Genomic DNA, 24,653 nt, shown 5'->3' with positions numbered 1-24,653 from the left:
ACAGTGATTCACACATTTAACTTGTTGGCTTCTTTAAGCTACACTTAAGGTTCTGACACTACAAAAGATCACAGGTAGGCTATTCTCTTCCTTTACTGTAGTCTCCAGCCTTACATATTCCTACAGACCTTTTTGCAAGAACCCACACAGAACTATTCACAGCTTTCAAGTTATCTTATTCTCACTGTGAAATGTGATAGTGGACTGGCTTTGTAATTACTGAGATAATTATAGTAGAAGTTTATAACCACATAATTCTAACTTTACTGATTGGTCACCTTGCCTTTTCCTCTTTCTTTAATCTACATTTTTAGTTCATTATTTCCTTTATCATCTAATTTACTGAGCCTATCTTTTTTCCTGTTCCTTATTAGAAAAACTGAATCTGAGTTGAAAAGGAACTCAAAGGTTAAGTGTCATCCAAGGTTGTACTGTCTTTCCAGAGATCCCACAAATATAATTTCTCATGACAAAGAACTGAATAGCAAGTGTTTCAAGGTCCCTACTCCTACTCACTAATCAGACCAACAATTTCAACTACTTAATATGAAAATAAACTCTAAACACAATAGATCCAATGGAATAATAACAGGAAGTTTGTACTTTGGCCTGTATTGGTAAAAAGAAGGATATTTTTTAATGAGCTGGGGTTCACAAACTACCAGAGAAGCAATAAGCTAAAAGTTTTACCTGAAACACTGTTAAGTAAACCAAGAGAGATAACAGGCGTCCTTGAAAGTATTTGTGGTACAATATACACTAAAACAGTATTTAGACAGAAAATGAACTTAATTGATCTTGCCCATACGGTAAGCCATCAAAATGATACAAGGTAAGGGTAAAACAAACCACTGAAAAAGTTGTCCCCTGCATACCACCCTGGCCGAACAGGCAGCTGTCTCCTCCCAGCTACAAGCCAACTTATGCTTCCACCTGGATAGGAATAAACACCAGCACTACTGTAACAGGTGTGTGCATGTGTGTTCATATCCCTCCCCTAATGCCATCTGTGTGTATACAAATGTGTTTATGTGTGCCTTTTTCGAGACATATCATTAGCAGTTAATTTAGATAGACTCCTCTAGATTTAACACATAAAAAAGGATGAACAAGTATGGGATTTTTTTCTAATAAGAAAATTAATTGAGGAGGGATTAAGAAAATGAATTATAGTTAAATGTTATATTTTCAACTGCACTTAGTTTAACCAAACTGAGAGTCTATAAATATTACAATAGTCAAATGAGAGATCTTGTGACTGTTTCACAAAAATTCTTTTCTTATTTTCTTTCTCAGTTAGGAGTATCTTCTATTCACCTGCTCATGGCAGGCTTTCGACTCCCAGCAGCAAATGGAAAGGCAAAGTGTGGCAATGGGCCTTTTGAAACCAAAAGAAAAGACTGTCACTACCAAACTTGCAGCTTTTCCCTTTTGAATACAAACATACTATTTAAAGTAATTCATTTAGCTTTTTCTACAGGCACCTTGTGTAACTTGCAAGTGGTGATTTGTAATGTGGCAGGCGGTTATCAGGCAGCTAAAATATTTTGCCTCAGTTCAATAAAGAGCAGCATTATTCTAAAGTTCATTCATATAGAAACATTTCAGAGGAGGTACTCTCCAAACCTCATTCGTGTTTATCAATTTGTTGTTTTTTGGGGGGGGAGGCTGGGTAGACAAACCTTCTTCCTCCTTATTTAGCCAACTCTTTTCTAACTCACAAGGGATTCTTGCATGTTTTGTCTGTCTTAAACTGATAAAAAATGGATTAAATAACAATCCATTGCATTATAGCAACCGAAGCATGGTAGTGTCTGTGCTTGCCTAATTTCCCTCATCCTTTCAATATCAAGGCACACCTGCTGAACTTCCAACAGCAAGGGTCTATATATTTCCTGCCTAAGGGCTAGCACTGGCTGTTAAGGGCCCGCTTTTGGCCCCCAAGTGACAAGCATGATACATCAAGAAATAATGCTCCCTAGGAGCTACTTTCAACCAATAACTAGTAGGATTCGGTGTGAAATCAAATTTGGATAAAGGAGCTCTAGCTCCTTCATCCCTCAGTGCGGATATAGTTTACGCTGGCTTCCAAAATTTCCTGGTGTGATTAAGCATCAGTTGCCTCAACTAATAATTTGCTTTAAAAAGACAAACCTTTTTTTTTTTTTTTTGGCTGCTTCCTTCATGTGTCTAACTTCTCCATTTCTTGAGAGCAGCTCCAAAATAAATTCCTTGAACTCTAATATTTTTTCAAGGTCTTTTTCTGGAGAAAATTGTAAGACATTATGCACACAACTATTGGTAAATAAGTTTGGACCTAACTTCACCCAAAAAGGAATACAGGACAAATCCGAAATACATATTTATTCTAACATACCATTAACAATGAAGATGTCAACAGAGAATAGGACAAACTAATAACTGTGTTCTTTGTTTTTTATTTCCATTTCTTAGGATTAATAGGTTTTTTAAAAGAAACATTTTAAATAATAGTGTATATTATATAGGCATTTTAACTCACATAAAATTATAATTAGACTCGCCAGCATTCAAACAACCAAGGAAAAATCCTAACTCTTTAGAGACTAAAAAAGTTGCTCTGGCATTTTAATTCATTTCAATGCTGACAATTATCTAGTAAAAGTAAGTTCCTACGTTCAAATTCTCATCTCAGGGTCTGCTTTTATGGGAATCCAAACTAAAATATCCCAAGAGATCGCTATTATCCTCGGACCAGTTCTATTTTCCCTTAGTCCAAGTTATTTTAGTTGCAATTGGAGCTATCTTAAATAATTATCAGAAAAGTGTGTATCTTGGACAAATTCTGGAGTTTCTCAAGGAAACAAGGACAGCTGGGCCCCTTGACATTCTCAGAAAGGAAATTCAGGAACTTATCTCTCATATTGGCCTCACTTTGTACATCTGTTTTGCTCTGTCTGAAGATTAGACCTACAATTCCAGAGTTTACATTTCCTCTGTACTAAGAACCAGTCCAAACTTGTTGGCTTTTTCCCAGTTTTAATGCCAATTTCTTACCAGAAAGAGTTAGGTAGCCACTCTTACCCATTTGGTTGCAGCCAGGTGAACAAGGGTCTGTAACACAGAGCACTAAGAAAGGGACTGGAGTTTTAAGAGAACAGGGGTCAAAACAAATTTAGAGAAGATTCCAAAACATCAATATAATATTTGGTATTAGGGACTAGGAAGCAAATTACATCTAAGAAAGTTGTACTTGTTTTTTCATTTCTAATTGGGAGTGGTCAAAATGAGCTACTAATGCTAAACATTAGATGCATCAGAGACTTTATTCTCTCCTATTCACTCACTGTGAATCTTAAACTGACTAATGTTGTAAAAGTTTGATACATATATAAAAAGACAGTTTATATCTCTTTGTTAATATACTGCTTATACACTGTTAATAAGTTTTTATACTATTAACATAAATCATACACTCTAACATACTGTTAAGATAAATTTCAAAAACCATTTTCCTTTACGGTAACATAAGGAATTATTGTCTAACATGATGAAATTTTTAAAATATAAGATAAAATGAATATTCATGGGTCATCTAATCAAAATCTCCATTTCCAAGGACATATCAATCTATATCCTTTGAGGAAAACAATATAGTTATTTTTTTTTCCTTTTCTCATAACTTTCCTTTTTTTAAAAAAGGATTTTATTTATTTATTTGACAGAGAGAGATCACAAATTGGCAGAGAGGCAGGCAGAGAGAGGGGGAAGCAGGCTCCCTGCTGAGCAGAGAGCCTGATGTGGGGCTCAATCCCAAACCCTGAGATCATGACCCAAGCGCTGAGGCAGAGGCTTAACCCACTGAGCCCCCCAGGAGCCCCATTTTTCTCACAACTTTCTATAGGAGGTTCTAAATACCCCCATGGGAACACATTTTGGTACTTCACAATGCTATATCACTTGATAGAATCTAAATCCATTTTTATTCCTGTCCAAATGCAAACAGAAATTGTCCACTGCATCTCTAAACCCCACAACGTTATCATTTTCCTTCAGGGAGTTGCTTTCTTGCCCATATAAACACACTCCCCCAAGAATTACCTTGTCAGATGCCAGCACTGTTCTAGTCTGTCAGTCTGGATCATTGTTAAATCTTCCTTTTGGTTATTAGTGTTGACATGGTGAATACCTATGTGTTTACGAAATGATAGTGGTTTGGTACCTATGCTTTAGGGATTAATGTAAAGTCACCAGGCACTTACGCCCTTGGGCAATTTCAAAAACTTTATGTCCACATTTCAGGGTGATAGCAATGCTGGCAGTTACTATGCCATTGAAAATCAAGAGATAATAAATGGGCTATCACTGTGGATGTAGATGTAGGTCTCCATTGTTCGTCTACCAGTATAGCTTTCTCACCCAGGGTAAGGTTGTCAATTCTGTACATATATTGTTTCAGTACAATATGCTTTTTTCTTGAAAAAATAGGAAAGGCATATAACCTATTACCTAAAATTATAAGGTCTTTTTAAATGAAATATTTAATGTGTACACTAGACCCTACTGTTTTGTGATACTAGAACCTACGCTGCAACTCAAGACAGTGCAACTGTTCAAGTTTTAATAGCTATCACTACTGCTCATAAGCAGCAAATACCTTCCATCTTTATTGGCAAAACACTATACTTGTCAGATTCAGTAAACACCAAGGCCTCTAAGATGGCTGGCTAGTCGTCTTCTCAATAATAATAAGAAAGGCATATTTGTATTTCTTCAAGGATCATGTTCTAAATTATGAGGAAAAGGCAAACATTTCATAAAGTTACACATAATTTTATTTTATTTTAAAAAAGATTTTATTTATTTATTTATTTATTTGACACAGAGAGAGAGGTCACCAGTAGGCAGAGAGGCAGGCAGAGAGAGAGGGGGAAGCAGGCTCCCCACCAAGCAGAGAGCCTGATGCGGGACTCAATCCCAGGACCTGAGATCATGACCTGGGCTGAAGACAGAGGCTTAACCCATTGAGCCACCGAGGCACACAAGTTACACATAATTTAAAAGCACAGTATAAACCCATGTCATGCTTAATAATTCTAAGGTAGTCATTTCTTTTTGGGAGAGCCAATATTGTAAGGCAGTTCACATACTTAAACACTATGATCTTTTCCTATATTTCATGCATTTAAGCACTATACAGTCATCCTATTTGCACTCTATCTTCCAACATTTAAACACAATAATGAGCAAAGGAAAAGCTTTTCAGCAAATGATACTAAAACAACTGGGTATCCAAAGCTTAAAAGAAAAGGAAGCACTGTGACCCTACTTGACATGATATAGAAAAATCACTTCTATTTCTACTTACAGGTTAAAACCATAAAACTTCTAGAAGAAAATATTGAGATCTTTGGTACCTTGAGGTAGGCTAAGGTTTCTTTGAGGGAATACAAACAACAGTAAGCATAAAGAAAAAAATAATAAATTGGACTTCAGGAAAAATTAATAACTTCTTCCTTTCCAAAGACACTTCATAAAATTAAAAGCTAAACCACATACTGGGAGAAAATATTTGCAGTACATACATTTAACAAAGGATGAAAATCCAGAACATATCAATAACTCCCACAACAATAAAAAGATCAATAATCCAAATAAAATTTGTCAACATTCCAACGAATTGTTTCAAATAAGAGAATACATACAAATGGTCAAAAAGTATATGAAAATATGCTCAGCATCATCAATCATCAAGGAAATGCAAACAAAAACCAAGGTTAAGTTAGCACTTGAAACCACTAGAATAACTGTTGTTAAAAAGACTGAGAACTTCAAATGTTGGCCAGGAAGTGGAACAACTAGAGTTTTCATACATCACTGATGGATGGTGAAATATTTCAATTGATTTAAAGCAATATTTGGCAATACCGTATAATATAAGGCTAACTACACATAGACATTCTAAGACCCTGCAATCCCACTCCAAGTAAAGAGAACATTTGTTCAGCAAAATAGTGCACAGGAACATTCCTAGCAGCTTATTCATAATACAGTAAGACCGAAAACAGCCCAACTGTCCATCCACAAGGGATTGGATAAACAAATTATGACATACTTATACATACTTATACATTCCAACACTACTCAGCAAGAAAAAAAAAATTATTGATAAGTGCAAAAACATGGATGACTTCAAAAATAACACTGATCTTAAGAAGGAAGTGTACGTAGTCTATTATTCCATTTACATAAAGTTGAAGAAGAGTCAAAGTAATCTAAAACAGTAGAAAACACGATAGTGGTCGGCAAAGGAAATGAAAATTAATGGGAAGGGGTGGTAAGGAAAGTCTCTGGGCTGAGGGAAAGAAATGTTCTCCATCATGCCAAGAGTATTGCTTACACAAGATTATACAATTATCAAAAGTCATCAAATTGTAAAACTAAAACTGTATTTCACCTAAAAACTAAAAACTGTACCTAAAAACTGTATTTCACTGTTTATAAAATTTGCCTCAATTTCTTTAAAGTAAGCAAACCAGGCAAAGTGGAGTAAAGATAAGAATCTTTACTGATTACTGACATCGGATATGTACTACATGTACCCTTGCATAGGATTCATGAGATGATTGGTTGAGCTATGATATAGCCAATAATAGCCTGCCTGTTTGATAGATTAGGAAATACAGGTTCAAGAGATTTAGAAATTTGCTCACAGTCACAAAGCAAGGAGATAGCAGATCTGGGACTCAAACACTAGTATTTTGACTTCACTTGATGTGTTCTTTCTGCTGTAATAGTACTCAAACCTGTTTTACCATATTCCAGACTAAGAAATAATCATACACACACACACACACACACACAATAAATGTTTCAAAAGGAATGTTTAACCTTGAAATGTATAATTAAAATTTTGCATAAGCACGTTTTCTTTCAGGACCAACATAGTATTTCCTCCGGTCCTGAAATGAACTCGTGTATCTTTTCACATTATAATGTTACTCAGTGTGGAAAAATGCTCATAGTACAAGTTTTAAGGATCTAAGAGTACCGTAGATTTGGCACCCATCTTGTGCTCACAGTGCATCAGAGCTTCACTGATTAGAACAAAAGTGGTAAGTTCCCATATTGATGGTAGAATCACATATTCAAGGGGGAAAGTATATCTAGAAAGGGGCAATGGTCAACGAAGTTGTATATGCCAGCAAGTCAATAAGAACAGTCAAACGAAACAACAGGTGCATGCAATGGATTTGGGATAAGGAAAGACTCAAGTTCAAAGACAGTCTGGGAAAAAGAGTAGGGATTAAACTGGCAATTTTTTGATATAAGATGTAGTTTTGTATTAGGATGGTCCATGTAATGCTAAGAAAAGGAGCAAGGTGGAAGCAGAGGGAATGGGAAACAGATGATGGAGCAGTCTAGGAATCACATTGTAATTTAAAGTGAGCAAAAGAAACAATAATGCTTGGCTGTCATTGTCTTGTTAGCCTAAAACTATTCATGTATTTTACACATGAGGAAAAGAGGCATATAGAGATGAAAGTAACTCACCCAAAATAATACAGAGCTTTAATTATAAGAATAAAATTGGAACCTGGGGAGTCTAGTTACAGCACCTATGCTGTTAACCACTAGCCTTAAATGCCTCTCTCCCCCGCATATGTTAAACCGTACAAAATTGCTGTTTTTAGGTGAAAATATTTAAATATTTTTTATTTCTTATAGTTTGACAAATTACTCCTAGCTCTTGTCCTCTATGAAGCTGAAGTTCCTCAAAGAGTTTTCCAACCTCATTCTCTCATAGCCTTACTATTCACTCCTCAGGTTGAAGAAATTTGAGATTTTCTTCATCATCTCTCTTGATTTGTTCTTTTTTGCCAAATCCATTAGAAGAAATGCATATAGCAGCAATGCCCACAATAGCCAAAATATGGAAAGAGCCCAGATAGCCATCACCAGATGAATGGATAAGGAAGATGTGGTGTGTATATATTTCTGCCTTTCAAAAGACACTTAAGAAAATTAAAATTATATATATAATATGTAAAATAAAATTTACATATATGAATATATAAAATAAAATATATAATATATAAAAGTATATAAAATAAGTAATGCAGTGGAATATTATTCAGCTACCAAAAATGCAATTTTGTGATTTGCAATGACATGGATGGAACTAGAGTGTATTACTGCTAAGCAAAATAGGCCAGTCAGAGAAGAAAAATACCATATGATTTTACTCAAATGGGGAATTTAAGAAACAAAACAGATGAACATAGGGGAAGGGAAGGAAAATAAAATAAGATAAAAACAGAGGGGGAAGTAAACCATAAGAGACTTGTAACTATGGGGAACAAGCTGAGGGCTGCTGGAGGGGAGGGGGATGGGGGATGGGGTAACTAGGTGACAGGCATTAAGAAGGGCATGTGATGTTATGAGCACTGGGTGTTATATGCACCTGACAAATCACTAAATTCTACCCCTGAAACTAATAATGCACTATATATTAATTAACTTAAATTAAATATGAAAAAAAGAAATATATAATCTTTGTTTTAATTGGCCTATCTGCAGCACTTGAAAATATTAACCAAATCCTTCATCATCCCGATACTCTATCTGACACTGAACTTACTTGATCTTTCCTGTTGATTCCATTCTCCAACACTGCAGCCATGCTATGCTTTAAATGAAACTCTGATGTCATATCTGCCCTTTTAAAAACCTTTAAATGACTTACTATTGCTTTTCGCATAAATCCAAACTTAACACAGTAGTTTACAGAATATGTGTACTAAGCCACTACCATTCTCATTACACCACTTTTTTTTTAATATTTTTTTCCCAAAGATTTTATTTATTTGGCAGAAATCACAAGTAGGCAGAGAGGCAGGCAGAGAGAGAGTGGCAGGGGGTGGTGGTGGCAGGGGGAAGCAGGCTCCCTGCTGAGCAGAGAGCCCAATGCGGGGCTCGATCCCAGGACCCTGAGATCATGACCTGAGCTGAAAGCAGAGGCTTAACCCACCGAGCCACCCAGGCGCCCCTACACCCACTTTTCTTGACGCTTTCTCTTTTACTGTATTTTCCAAACATACTTAATCTTTTGGATCTCTTGACCCAATTCCAAAGTTGGGGGGTAGGGTGGGTGCAGGAGTTCCCTCCCACACAGCACAAGCAATTCTGATACTATAACCAGAGATAATATTAGATACCATAGGTTAGGGGTTTAATCCTACAAAACGGTCCCTTCTCCACTTCAAACACCAACTGCAGGCCCAGGTTGTTACTTGTACTTCTGACTGACCAGTTATAGGCTGGGGATTCCAATCCTCCCTTCCTTGGACTGAAGATGCCAGTTGCAAATCTAGGTCGCTACCTGCACTTCTAACAAACTGGCTGTCAGCAGAATTCTCATAGCCTCCTTGAGTTCGATTAATGTGCTAGAGCAGCTCACAGAACTCACAAAAACATCATAGTTGTTAGATTACCAGTTTATTACAAAGGAGATAACTCAGGTAGAGCCAAACAGAAGAGATGCACAGGGTAACGTACTGGGGAAAGGTTGAGGAGCTTCCATGCTCTCTCTGAGCTCAGTGCTCTCCCAAATTTCCATGAGTTCACCAACCAGAAAGCTCTTTGACCTAGTCCTTCAGAGTTTTTACAGAGACTGAATTACATGCTTAAATCAATGGCTACTGGCAATGGATTCCACGCCCCACTTTCCCTTCTGGAAGGTCAGTGGGAGTGGAAGAGAAAGTTATAGCCATCTAATCACAGGGTTAGTTCTCCTGACAACCAGCTCCCATCCTTAGGTAAATTTGAAAAATCACTTCATTAACATAACAAAAGACCTTAATGGCTGTACTCGGGAAATTCCAAAAGTTTTAGGAGCTCTGACAGGAACACAGAAGAAAAACTGAGTATGTATTTCTTATTATAAATCACAATATCCCATTAACTTATACTTATTCAAATAAATGTTCTTTTTTCAGGCTTTGGAGGTGTTGTTTGCTGTAGCCCTGTATACTTCTAGATCCTTCTTCCCCGAATCTTGGCCACATACTACTTATTTGTTAGATCTCAACTAACATGCCCCTTCCTACTGAAGACAACCATGACTTCCGTATGTTGGGTCCCCCAAAATTGGGTACCCCAATAATGGGTCCGTGATTAAAGGAGCAAGACTGATACAAAGCAAAAGTCAAGCAAAGCTTTATTTCACGCCAAGCATCAAGAATCAGACCGATCGTCAAACAGACCGGTCAGGCCGCCCCTACAGAGAGGACGATCCCTCCCTGGTTTCCAGACTAACTTTTATAGAGCAAAAGCCGTGTGGTTGGGCCTGGCCACACACAGGTGGTCAATGAGATTGTAACACACACAGGAAACTCCACAGTGATGCTAGGGGACCAATTGAATTACAATTTACCCTAGTAGACATTTGAACCAGCCTATCACCTAGTTCAGAATTGGCACCCAAAAGGTGCCCAAAGGGCGGGGCCCATGCTCCTTGGTAGCTAAGAGACAGTATGCCCCCCCACTGATTGAATACCTCCACCTGGCCTGACCCACCCTTGTATTTGGACTTTGTTACCTGGTACTGGTTTCTGGGACTTGTTTTTAAGTAAGTTCCCCTTGGGGGGGGAGGGGTGGGCAAAGTCAATTTAAGTTTTACAACAAAATGGCAGTTCAACCCGGGTGGGGCCGCTCCGGCTGAATAGGCCCTTACGCATAGACTCCTTTAGGTGCCCTAGCCAGCACTCCTAAAGCATCATCTATTTACTTTATGATTACATTTTGCAGATGCTATGGGAATTATTTAATTGCCTATAACTCTTTCTTTTTTTTTCTATTATTTATTCATGAGAGACAGAGAGGGAGGCAGAGGCAGAGGGAGAAGGAAGTTTCCAGCGGAGCAGAGAGCCCATTGCAGAGCTCAATCCCAGATCCGAGCCAAAGGCAGATGTTTAACAGACTGAGCCACCTAGGTGCCCTTATTTAATTGCCTAAAACTCTTGTTACCTCTCCAATCTAAAGTTAAGTCTCCGATGGCAATATAGAGCACAGATAATAAAAAAACAGTGAACCAAGTCTGCACTGTTTTTCATTCATTACCTATGTCCAGTATATGCTTAACACACACACACACACACACACACACACACACACACACACTTATTCTACTCAAAGAAAACCATTTGGCTTACTGCAACTTATTTCAAACACTTAACACTTCCATCTAATTCCATTAAGTGGCCTTTAATTATCATAATGCTTTATTCTACTAGATTTTCCTTATGTGGATATGATATAATTTCCAATCTTTCACCAATTTCAGAATACTAGCTTAAAGCACAGCCATCTATCATCCCAGTCCATTCCAAAACAAAATCATATAATAAAATGCCATCTGCCTCAGCACACCAAATGTTCTTTCATCTTCACACAATTCCTTAAGGGCCTCCTCTTCCACCAGCTCTTGGAGGGATAAAAAGGCAGCTTCTAGTTTTGGTTTTTTTGTTTTGTTTTGTTTTTGGTTGTTTTTTTTTTCCCTCCCAGAAAGAAAAACTTAGACTATCTGGAGACATGAATGGTACCTAATTCAACTTAACACTCATTTAAATTTCCCACTTAAGTAATATTTACAAGCCTAAAAACATATAAGAAATGTATTCTATTATGTATTCATTCATCTACTGTTTGCATTTTATAGTGTTCTTTCACACAATGAGTGTATTGCTGCATGTGTATCAAATTCCTTAAATTTGCTGGAGAAAATTATTTTAAAAGAAGCAATAAATTCTGTAGTTACAGGTATTTAACTCCTCTAAAACTTATCCAAGCCATGTTCTTGGTATTCCCCTAAACCAGTAATACTCAATATTGTTTAATGTTTCAATGTTTGATGGTTGCTTTTTGACAGTCTTTTATATTATAATTGAACATCTATATAACCTCTGACTTACTGCTTAAAAAAACCAAATTGAGTATGCTACTCTAATCTGCCTCTTTATCTTCCCCCATATATAGGTGAAGCATTACCTGCCTTTGGGATATAATGCAAGGACCTGAGCCAGGGTGTAGTAAGTTCAATAAAAGAAGCTATTACTTTAGTCATCCCTCTATTCTCAAATTAACAAATTTCTTCTCCTTCAGCCCCTTTACTGAGTTTCTGTCACAGAGGCTCCTTCTTCTGAGTTGTAGCCAGGGCCCATCATTTTCTGACACACAATTCTATAAGCCTGCTAAAAATATCTACACTCTAGAGAAAACACATTCATTCTGCTTTTCTATTAGAAGAGTAAAATCTAATCTTTAATATTTTAAAGGAAATAGGCATCAATTGTGCCATTTCTGATAACAGTGTAATAATACCAACCAATCTGTTTCAAAGTTATTAAATCCTAAAACCGCAGAACCTATAGATAACATTTTAATCAAGCCATGTTGCTGAGCTATCTGCTTCTGACCACATGTGAAATTTGCCCACTTCCAAATTTTAAGCAAAACCAACACCGCCTCAAGACACAAAAAGAGGACCTATAGCTGTCCTTCCCTAGAAAAATTCGGCAAATATAAGTAATTTTCTAATAAACACAGAAAGAAAAATGCCTCAGCAAATCACACAAAGTTCTCCAATCACGTTTTGGGATTCAAAAAGAAAAAAAAAAAAAGTGGAAAATGTTCTCTTGTTCCTTGCCACCTCATCACCAAACTCCCTCAGAAACCACTGTCAATAGAGGACATTCGGAAAATTTTGGCTATCTGAATAATCTTTAACCCAATTCTGTACTTAGGAAAATTCCCCCACTTATAAATTCACCAACCTTTTATATACTATAATTATCTAACAATATTGTGAAGTAATTTCATCCAATACTTGCATTCAGGAACCTATTTCAGAAGTTAATGGCAACAACCATGCTGATCTCCTAGGCATACTTTGCATATTAATATTGGCCCTTCTTTTAAAGCCTCACTAAAACTGTGTCTCTTTCACAAGAGACAGTACCCTGCAATGGTTACATGTGATCTCTGGGTAAGACAGCCTGGGGTTTAGATTTACAATTTATTTGTTGTGTGACTTGAGATAAATTGACTTCCCTACTTTTTCATTTTTCCCATTTGTAAAACAAGGATGATGGTAATAACTATCACACAGGATTGATGGATGAGTTAATTGTGGTAATGCATGCAAAACCTCTAGAACGGCATCTGACAAAGGAGTAATCTCCCAATAAATGTTGACAGCAATGACAACAATGAAGAAGAATCTATGGAAACCATGACCAACAAGAATCTTGAATCCCCATGATATCATTGGTCTGTAAAACCTAGCAGATCTTCCCACGCACTGCTATTTGCAGCTTATGTATATACTGAATCTCCCACAGATTATTCAGAAAACAATACACTAAACATCTACTACCTCTTCAAATACCAACAGTACATGTTGCAGACAAATGGTACCAACACACATTAAAGTGCATGTGTGATTACATAGTTAAATGTAGTAGAATCCTAATCTGATCCCAAAGTGTAGCTAAACTATAAGGATATCTATAGTAAACAGCCTAAAAATTTGTCATTCTGGTGTTCTCAAATGTTCATTACCTCTCTATGCAAAATCTGCTTGGAAATAGTGTGCAAGAGACAAAAGAGGATATGCTACAAATGACTTATTTCCCAAAGTAGTTAATAATAATTGAGCAACAGGATGCTTGGCTATGCCTTCTCAAGTTTTTAACAAATAAAAGATGCAATAATGTTCATTAACAAAACATAAAATATTGAGAAAATGAAGATGTCATATAGCATAGGTATTTGCTAACAATTTGGCAAATCGGTTATCAACTAGTATGCCATTATTTTTAATAAATCTATTTCCATATCACACTTATTTTATTGAAATTAACCATTTTTGTGAGAAAAAGAATCATATTTCAATCTCTGAATTTATTAAATCTTTCACTGTTTACAGCTTTAAAAAATAAACTGTTATCAGAATATAATTCCAATTAAGACACATTTCTTACATATTCAGACAAAAAAAAAAGATCAAATCAGGTGTCAAACAAATGAGGGTATAAGAAAAGTGGGCAATACTATAGAATTATTTCCAAGGGTTTCTAAAAACTACATCTAAAACTTCTTTCCCTTCACCTGCTATGGAAACAAAGAGCTTCATTCTAGATTGTATACTTAAACAGAAAAACTAAGAATAATGACCAGACATCACTTCAATCTCAGTTTCAGAAACTGTCTCAAAGCGTCTTTGAAATAAGATATTGTGCCCATTATCCAGATGGGTTTATCCTGGTCATTCTCATTCATATATAACCAGTTAATGAAATATGAATGTACAATGCCTAACATGCATTTACAAGAAAAAAAAAAAATTTAAGATTTATTAATTTATTTAAGAGAGAGAGAGTTAGAGAGAGAAAGAGCACGCTCCAGAGCCAGGGAAGGAAAGGGAGGGGCAGAGGGGGAGAGAGTATTAAGCCAACTTTGCACTAAGCACAGAGCCCACTCCAGGCTTGATCTCATCAACCTGAGCTGAAACCAAGAGTCCAACGCACTTAATTATGCTACCCAAGTGCCTCTCACAGGAAAATTTTATAAAGAAATAAATTACAGGGGCTCCTGGGTGGCTCAGTGGGTTAAGCCTCTGCCTTCAGCTCAAGTCATGATCTCAGGGTCCTGGAATCAAGCCCCACATCGGGCTCTCTGTCAGCAGGGAGCCTGCTTCCCCCTCTCTCTCTGCCTGCCTTTCTGCCTGCTTGTGATCTCTCTCTCCTCTCTCTCTCTCTCTCTCTCTGTTAAATAAATAAAATCTTAAAAAAAAAAAGAAAGAAATTACAATACACAAATAAGTAGGGACTGAATATTACATATGAAATAAACATAGAAGACATTGTGAAGTCTGGGCTCCCACTTCTTTATTCATGTCAACCCACTCTAGGCTTTTCCTCCATTATAACCTCACACGATGCACATAGGCACATTCCTCCACAGCCATGCAAGAATTATCAACCTTGTTCTTTGTTATTTTTTTCCAATACTACCTGCAAGAACCAGGGAAGGAAGCTACTTGGTACCACCTGTTCTGCAGACACGAATATAATGCACCAGGGCCCTAGAATGGAGCCTGGATGTCCAAAACAGCACACAATCTCAAAAATTTTGAGCCTCTCCTTGTAAATAAGTTTCAAGGCCCATCCAGTACCCGCCCCAACTCCCACATACCTTGCTAGCTCCATAGTCCTTAGACTCAACAAAGACAAGGCAGATTTCTAACCAAATCCCTGCCTTCTCCTTGGGCTGCTCTTTTGAGAATAAACCTTTACTGCTTTAAACCTGGTGACTTAGAGATTGCCTTACTGTGCATCAGACACACAGATCTGACTTCTGGGTTCAGTAACAAAAGGAAGAAAGAAGTAGGCTGGCTGGCGAGGTATCACAAGACCCAGGAATGAGATGGGAGTAGTTTCCTTAATTTTTCTTGAGCTGCAGATGCATCAAAGTGGGTATGAGAAAAGCTGGCAAACCAGAAAAGTCAACAGAAGCAGACAGAAAGGAAAAAAAAAGTCTCAAGAGAAGCCTGCTAGCCAAAGGACTAGAAAGAGAGCAACCTAGCAAGATAGAAAACTTTTAGACAGACATCCTTCTCTAGCCAAATAATACAGAAAGAAAGAAGAAAACAAAACAAAACAAAACAGCATCTCATGCTCACCTCTGTCAAAAAAGGTTAAGTAGAGGAGCCTAGACTTCCAATCTCACCCAAATGTAAAGAGATATATTTTTCCTCTCTGGCTGGAATCAGAAAAGACTAGATGAGGAACAGGGACTTCATTTCCACCGGCAGTAAGTATGTGTCCTGAAGTGGAGGCCATGGAGAAACCTTGGACTTCCATCTTATGAAGAGTAACAAGACACCCTTCTCCCTCCAAGCCAGGGTGGTATCGGAGGTCTCATTCTGCTGGAATTTTCATCATGCTCCAACAGGAGTAAGGCCTCCCCAACCCTACTGGTGTCCCTGGAGTCCCAAGTAGGAAGCAGGAACACAGTGCTCCTCCCCCTTTCTGGCTGGAATGGTGTCAATGGGTCCCTAGTGGGGAACATGGACTTTCACCTCCACCTGCAGGTGTTAAGGTAATGTCCCCTCTCCTGCTGCTGGCATGGTGTTAGAGGAGGCTTGCCCAAAGAGAATATTATTAAAAAGTGTGACACAGTCAAACTTTGATGTTGAGTGAATTACTCTGGCAAGCATAGCTGGGGAGGGGAGAAGACAGATAAAGGATGGTGAGGACAAGAAACAGAGAAGAGTAAATCAGGAATATGATAGTGCCTGGAAGCCAAGGGGAAAGCCAAGAAACTGGAAAAAGGCCAACAGTGGAAACTGCAGCCAAGAGACCTGATGAGAGGTCAGAAAGATATTATTGGATTTGGCAATTCGGAGATGACTCTGTCTCCTGGTCACTAGTTTTACAACAATGAAGAGGACAGAAGCCAGAATGAAGAGCTTTGAAGAGGTTAACTGAGAAAGGCAGCTAAGTAAAGACTAATATTACTGGAAACTTGAAGGAAACAAGGAGTATGGAGAGAGAAAATTTGGGTTACTTTTGGCAAGTGAAAAAAATATTTTTTTAAGTTATTCAGATTGGATCAATTACAGGCTACTACTATAAAAGAGTGGAGAGGGAATTGGAGATACTGTGGAAGAGACAGAACTATGGAATGAGTCTGGAGGACACGATAAGCATTAGGATCTAGGATACTGGTGCACAAGTCAGCCTAGAACAAAAAAGAAACATATCACCTTCTGGTAATGAAGGAGAATAAGAAGGACTATGCAGGTCTTTAGATGATGGGAGGTTGAAAAATGTCAGAAGAGATATATTCATTTCCTACTAAAACAGAGGATGAAGTCAGCTGCCAAGAGTGAAGGATGTGTGGGTTTATGAGGAGGCCTGAGGAGGTTTGGAATTACCCTGGAAAGACATGGGACAAGGGCTAATTAAGCTCAAGTAAAACACTGAAAGTGAGCACTGGGAACATAACGGAACACGATGTTTTAAAAACCCTGATTGGAATAATTTTTCACAAGACAATTTATTTCATAATTTGGTCTGTAAGTTCAAAATTTACTCAGCAGTGATCCAAAGAGTAAAGACAGTGCTCATTTTCTTACAAAGCCAAGCTTCAAGTTGACGTCAAGTCCACAAGACCATTAAAATGTTAAAGAAAATCTTAAAAGCATCATTTTATATTTGTGTAATTTGTTTATGTTGTATTTGTATAAAAGATCTATACATGTTTGTATAAAATACTGCTTATATTATCACAAACAGAATTTTTTAAACTTAACATAACCATGGGTGGTAGATACAACTTTTTCTGTTTTACAGATGAAGAAACAGAATCAGAGAGGAGATAAATGACATATCCCATATTTCATGGTAGACAGAAGTGTCAACACTCTGTCCCAAGTGTTATTTGCTAAAGCAAAGTTTCTGCACTGTATCATAATTATGTCTCAATTGAAAATCAAAAATACCTTGAAATTTATTTTTTCACTAATCTTTATTTTTTATTTAAGAAACAAACCAGATTATCCCAAATGTACAGGGAGAAAAAATGGGTTACACTGATCAAAAGGAAAGTCATGCGAATACTATTTTTTTTATCAGATGCTAGTTTTAGACATTATTCCAATGCCTTTCTTTAATTTAAGAACTCTCTTTGCTTTGTGGGAAAAATTTTGAGGAATACAACCTAATTAAATAATGATCCTTACTGAGAATCTACATGTAGTTAAGTCACCGCAAGTCAGCATTTGTGATAAATATTTCCTGTTTCTCTCATAGCTTAAAAAAAAATTTTTTTTAAGATTTTATTTATTCATTTGACAGACAGAGATCACAAGTAGGCAGAGAGGCAGGCAGAGAGAGAGGGAGAAGCAGGCTCCCCACTGAGCAGAGAGACCGATGCAGGGGCTTGATCCCAGGACCTTGAGATCATGACCTAAGCCGAAGGCAGTGGTTTAACCCACTGAGCCACCCAGGCTCCCCTCTCTCATAGCTTTAAAAGTTTTTCTATACCTACAAACACGAAAGCCAATCCTAGATGGAAGGCCATGCTCTTCACCGGAATTTTAAAATAGCACCTAATGTTAAAACAAAAAAACAAATTAACTATTGGGATATTTGGCAATATTTGACTTCCTTATTTGATCAGTCAACCAAAACAATGATGAATCTACCAATTTTTTTTTAATGTTTATTTATTTATTTGACAAGGAGGCAGAGAGGCAGGCAGAGAGAGAGAGGAGGAAGCAGGCTCCCTGCCGAGAAGAGAGCCTGATGTGGGGCTTGATCCCAGGACCTTGGGATCATGACCTGAGCTGAAGGCAGAGGCTTAACCCACTGAGCCACCCAGGTGCCCCTGAATCTACCAATTTTTGTGAAGAAGTCAGGTTAGGAAATCTTGCAGACTGGAGAACTTTATAATTCTAATTAAGTCTGGGACTACAAAGAAACCCAAACATCATTTAGTCCAACTCCTTAATTTCAGAGACACGGCTTAGGGCCTGGGGAAAGGGAAGTTTATCAACATTCTGTTTAGGCAAAAGTGGAATTAAAATCCAGGTATCTGGATTCAGTTTAGTGCACTTCCCAGAAGCAGCATAGATATAAATAACCTCATCTAATTTCATCTGGCAAGCAAATTCAGAGGCTGAGTGGAACTTTAAGGATCATGCTGAGTTTGCTGTTTTATCATATCCAAGAGCACCTTCCATAACAAATGGATAATTAAACAATATTATAATCACAGGAGGAAAATTATTTTAATTAATCAAACATATTATAAGCACTCTTCAAACCATATTATTCAAGATCTTTTCTAAGCAACAATCAAATACATAAAATGTATGGGTTCTCCCATTAGCTTTCACAGAATCATACCTACTGAAAACACATAGCAGAAACAAGTGAAATAAAACAAATTACAATAAAAATAACAAAATAATCAAGAAACTAGTATGTTTAACCCCATGGCCTTACGAAGTAGTTGCAATTGAGCACTGACTTGCATTTATCGCCAATCAAAAATGCAAAATAAATCACTGTGAAAGCTCATTGCTTTACATCACTGACCTTACATGTGTGTATATATATATATTAGCTTCCAGAAAATCATTCTGAAGAACTGAATCATCTGGATCATTTTTATTGCTCACTCAGTCTTGAGACTGTCTGCACAGTACTGACTGAAATGTACTTCAGTGTGCACCTTCTCTCCAAATGAATATCTATGTCAGGTTTATTTATAGCCACTGCCTTCAATCAGTGCATTTCCAGGTAAGAGAAATAAAATCATCTCAACATATTCTCCTATGGAGATCTGAAACAAAATCTGGAAATCTTGGCAAATGGCCTTTGAAAAAACAATGAAAGATCTATTAACGTAAAATGTACGTTAAGATTCATTAGAGATTCCAAAGGACACTCACCTTATACTCTTTAATAAGTACATATAAAGAACTTAAGGTAAAAATAAAGAATTAGTGTAAAACTTATGCATTTTTTGCATACGTTTTTATATACTCCAAGATTATAATCATCACCTCCTCCATTCTCTTTTCCTCATTATGATTTCTCTGAAATTTGAACACCTCTCTTTGTTTCTCACTTAGATGTTTTTCTATTTAGGAGCTTTTGCCTCCTAATTCTTTACAAAAGCAGGACATGCTTCCCCCTACTGGGAAAAAATTAAATTACAAGGTACATTCAAACATGTTCCTAAGTATCAAAAAATCAAGTTTCTGGGAATGATAGAATGTTAAAGAATCAAAGGCACAGCCTTTTCTGACTGTTTCATCCGCCACAGAAATACTTATGCACTCTGCTAAGAGTTTCTCATATGCATTTCTTTAGTGTGGTAGTTTTGAAACATATACCAACTCCACTAACTTCTCATCAATGACTGATGAATTAATCATTGAGCCTGCTGTCCCAAAGAGAACTCCAATTAGCAGGTCAGAAAAAAAATGATCAATTCGTAACTTTTTTTTTTCATTTTAAAGACATTATCAGCGTAATAAAGATGCTTCTGTAAGATATATTGAAATAAAAGATTTCAGAAAGCTTATTTGCATTTTAAATCATTTTGAACAATCTTAAGCATTTATTAACTCATTAATTGTCAATATTCCTATTACTTTTATGCATTTATCCTTATTTTCAATAAAGTAGAGGGAGAACTTCAATTTTAAATTGACTTTACTTTTCAACTTAATTTCTATTATTTTCATTCAATAACCAAGATAGTAGTCGGCATAATTGCTTTTCACCTTACCAGATCCTCTGGAAAACCAACCTACTCCTTGCAGCAGCTTAGCCGTTTCACATGTTCAAGATTTTGATTATAAATCTTAATTGTTTAGTATGCAAAAAGAAAAAAAATAACTTGGACTTCATTGTGCTATAAATACCCTATAAATGAAAATTTTAAACAAACCAAGTGGTTATTTGAATTCTACATGGAGGATCACAATTTTTCCTTCCATGTACAACTAGGTCTCAAAAAAGAAAACATTTCTTTTAATGCAGAAGGGCCAAGGAAGAGGAAGTTGTCACTTTTAGTTTTGATATAGGTAAGTCCATAACAACCTAAGCTACAAAACTGCATTGTAGTCAATTTGATGATAAAGCAATTCATTATTAATGAAAGATTCATCAAAAAAAATCTGGAGTTGTTTTTAAAAAGGCATGTGTAGATAACTACACATATTGTATCTTTACCAGATAGATGGCATTATTTCAAGATGAATAGAGTAACTGGGCTAATATTTCTGTCATACCGAAGTTTGTGTGCGTGTGTTTAAACAATCTTTCAAAGCAACGCAAAAGATAAGATATACATGTTCCTCTGGGAATGAAATCTCCTTTAACATTACAGGTACACAAAAGAAAATGCACACTTGGTAAAACAGTTGATCACTTGTGAAGTGTTCTCAGGGGCCAGTATCAGAGTACCCAATCATCACACTTCAAATAAATTGATAAGTACTTTAGCCTTTGCCACATTCACAAACATATACGAACATGCATAGTATTAATCTAGGTTAATTCTAAGACTTTCCAAAGGAACGGCTGTAATTAGATAAAGGGTATCAAAATCACTTCCGAAATGCAGCAAAAAGAAAAAAAAAAGAAATAAAGAAAAAGAAATAAAGAAAGAAAAAATATGCTGATTAGTAGCTAAGAAGCTCTTAGAAAACCACACGGATCACCATTTACTCCCAAACTGATTTCCCTTTCCTCTGCAAAGTGAAAATATCCCTGTTGACCGCGCCACACTTTATGGTTTCTCCATCAATGATCCTAACAGGTCACATCACTACTGCCATTACGTCTCGTAGCTTTGGTCTTCCCCAAATTAAGACGTAGAGAAGGAGCACTGCTGCCCGCCCCAAGAACGGGCTCGGTCCGCCCGAGCTCTGAAGCGAGCATCTTCAGGGGGACAGTGTCTGCGAAGGAGACAGGCGTCCCTCCCCAACTTCACTCCCCTAACCAAGCCACGGGTGAGAAGAGCGGCCAGGGGTTTGCGCCCATCTGTGAGGGCAAGTCAAGTCCTACCTTCCGCCAAAAGGCGCGATGCATGCACAAAAGATGGATCCAGGCTATCTTTCTCTGCCATCAGCTCAGGCAAATATTTCTCCTCTTCCATAGCGCGGACTTCGGACCGTCCCCTGCCGAAGCGCAAGGTTCCGCTCACTCGGACGCAGGGTCGCCGGACAGCGCCTTGCTTTGGCGCTGCTCCGCCTCCGTCGCGGCGAGGGGATCTCCGCGCGTCCTCACTGGCCCATGCACCGAGCGACTGCGACTCCCGCCGTCGGGCTGCTCGGCCCCGCGCCCACACCTGCCGGTCTCTTCCGTCGTCCCTCTCTCGCGCCGAGCCCCGGCTCACAGAGGCGGCCTTAACTGGAGAGGCGGGAACAGGACGCGTCCCACCTCCGCCAACCATTCATTGGTGGTGGCGCCCGGAGAGGCCGGGCCCCCGCGAAGGCTGCGGACTCTCATTGGGCCTCGCTGCACGTCGGATCGCCTGACTGGCAGGAGGCAGCTGCAGAGGGGAGGGCCGCTCCGAAGGTGCAAGCGCTTTCTTCTTGCAACCCGAGCTTTCCCTGGTTATTAGGCATGCCCAGTTGTGTGAAGCACTCTGTCTTCGGCTGAGGTGCGGAGAAAGGAGAGAGCGCGAAAAGCACCGTGTAGCAGAGGAGCTTGGGTCCAAGACAGCAGGGGAGATGGAGATGAAGAGTGAGAGGCTGAGGGAAGGAATGAGGAAGCGCCAGGAAAAGTACCAGGAAGGTAGACCGGACTTCACCTGCGTCCCTAAGGTACAGGTGTCCCCTCTCCATCACGCAGCTCAGATGCACTCCAGTGTGCAAGAATCAGCAGCGCACCCGGTCTGGAAATATCATGAAGACTGCATGCGATCGGCGGCTGATATTTTCCAATGAGCCTGACCTACATCTCGGGGACGCAGTAGGATGTTCATTGATAAACAAAGCGGCTCTGGGGCGATATTGTACAGCAACATGCTTCCAGTGTACAATCATTATGGTATTGACTTAGTTCTGGTTTTCCTCCTGTCCATCTCCTGCTCCCCCAATCCCTATCGATAGGAGAGGTTCTGGTAGGGGGCTGAATTTTAAAACTAAAGAGCAGTGTGATCAGTTAGCTACAGTTTGTGAAGGAATTGGGAAGACAAGTGGAAGAAGGAAGAGACTAGAAAATAGGTATCCACGGTTGCTCTAATTTCACCCTTTTTCTTTATTTTAGATGTGACAGTGTGTTTCACCTGGTGCTGTCCTGAGCTACTTTGTATCTGTCCCACCTCTATTTAAAGGAGAGTTAAATCCTCCAGGTATCACCAATACTGGAAGCAGTGCCCATCCTTCTCTTAGTAATGGGGCCTGAAAATGCAGCTTGTATGCTTTAAGTGTTATAAAACAATCTTCCCACCGTCTCTTTTCATGAACAATCATTTTCCAATCTGCCTCTCCACTACCGTTTTCATTGTAGAAGAATGGGGACTAATTTTCCTACAATTCGTGCTAAAACTTTTCCAAGTTCTCTTCTTGTATTCAAATCTTGTTCTTATTATTTTTCAAGATGAGGTTGGAGAAGTGTCTTTTACTTATATAATTTTTTTTATTTATTTTATTTTATTTTTTGTTTTTGGAAACTTCAGCTTTTATTTTTATTTTTCCCCCCAGAATCTTCATTTTGTACTTAGCATGATACAATTTTTTATTATATAATTTTGAAAATGTCAATGTGTCTTCACATCCGTTACCTCAACTTGACTTCACAGAAGCACTCTGAAAAACATGGCATGGGTATTGCTTTCTCTGTTTCATAGGTATGGAAATGAAGGCAAAGATAGAGAAGTTCAGTGATCCAGAACTAACAAATATGATCTCTTTTGGCATCAGCCATGTTCACCCCACCCAAAAGCTGAGTGTATACTACATGGGGGTCAATGATGAGGGGATATGTGGCTAACAAATGTGATAGGACTGCTAAAATGAAATAAGCTATGAGAAACATGACTTTTTGATAATTTGGGGTTTTGACAATAGGAAAAAAATGTCACATTTCTTTAGGATTTTTTTTTTTTTTTAAATCAAGAGCTTTCCTATGTAAAAACCTAACACCTTGGGGGGCCTGGGTGTCTCAGTTGGTTATGCGTCTGCCTTTGGCTGTGGTCACGATCCCAGGGTCCTGGGATCACCCTCATGGGGCTCCCTGCTCAGCAGGGAGTCTGCTTCTCCCTCTCCCTCTGTCTACCACTCTGCCTCCTGGTGGTCTCTCTCCGTCAAATAAATAATGAAAATCTTTGAAAACAAAACAAAACAAAAACGTAACACCTTAAAATAATCTGTGCTCCCAATAATGTTGTTTCTCTAGGCTTATAAAAGTATCTTGTGATAGAGGGATGGGCAAATGCATGAAGGTTGTCAAAAGGTAAAAACTTTATTAAAAAGTATTTTTTATTATAAAGGTACAAACTTTATTATAAAATAAATAATATAAAATAAATAAGTCCTGGGATGTGATATATAGTAGAGTGACTACAGTTAATGATACAGTTGGTAAAGGATAGATCTTAAAAAAAATAAAAATTTTATTTATTTATTTGAGAGAGAGAGAAAGTGAGAGCGAGCAGGAGAGGGGAGAGGATCTGAGGGAGAAGCACACTCCCTGCTGAGTGGGAAGTCTGATGCAGGACTTGATCCTGAGACTCAGGCATCATGACCTGAGCTAAAGGCAGCCGCATAACTGACTGAGTCACCCAGGCACCCCTGCGAGAAAAAAAATTTAAGTCTTGTAGCTAGTTAGTAATAAAGTTGAGATTAAAATTCAAGTGAATTTAGCACCATTTAGCTCAAGATTGTACTGCTTTAGCCTACCTTTTTGTATGTTAAATATTTAATTTATTTATGTATGTCTGCATTCAATAAACGTTTATTGAATATCAAAAAGAACCTAGCCTGTCATCATAAAGATTGTTTTCTAATGAAGAAAGACCAATAAAACTGAGTACACAAGAGAACTGGTATTTGCTGCCTGCAAAAAAGCCCAAGAGAGGACCAA

General features: G+C 38.0%; 1 protein-coding gene across 5 annotated transcripts in view; it reads right to left on the bottom strand.

Annotated features, from left to right (window-relative positions):
• Nucleotides 1-21,954, bottom strand: part of KHDRBS2 (KH RNA binding domain containing, signal transduction associated 2) — a 618,929-nt gene extending 596,975 nt beyond the window's left edge. For all 5 annotated transcript variants that reach the window (XR_007128209.1, XR_007128210.1, XR_007128211.1 and 2 more), the window contains exon 1: nt 21,630-21,954. Coding sequence is in view for 2 of the 5 variants with exons in the window: in XM_047734409.1 (XP_047590365.1) it covers nt 21,630-21,720 (91 nt within the window). In the remaining 3 variants the exon portion in view is untranslated. The remainder of the gene's footprint in view (nt 1-21,629) is intronic.
• Between the last annotated feature and the right edge of the window lie 2,699 nt (nt 21,955-24,653).

The sequence above is a fragment of the Lutra lutra genome, chromosome 6 (genome assembly GCF_902655055.1).
Source record: "Lutra lutra chromosome 6, mLutLut1.2, whole genome shotgun sequence".
NCBI lineage: Eukaryota > Metazoa > Chordata > Mammalia > Carnivora > Mustelidae > Lutra > Lutra lutra.
The sequence above is the reverse complement of the archived record's forward strand: the minus strand, read 5'-3'. Positions and strand labels throughout refer to the sequence as shown.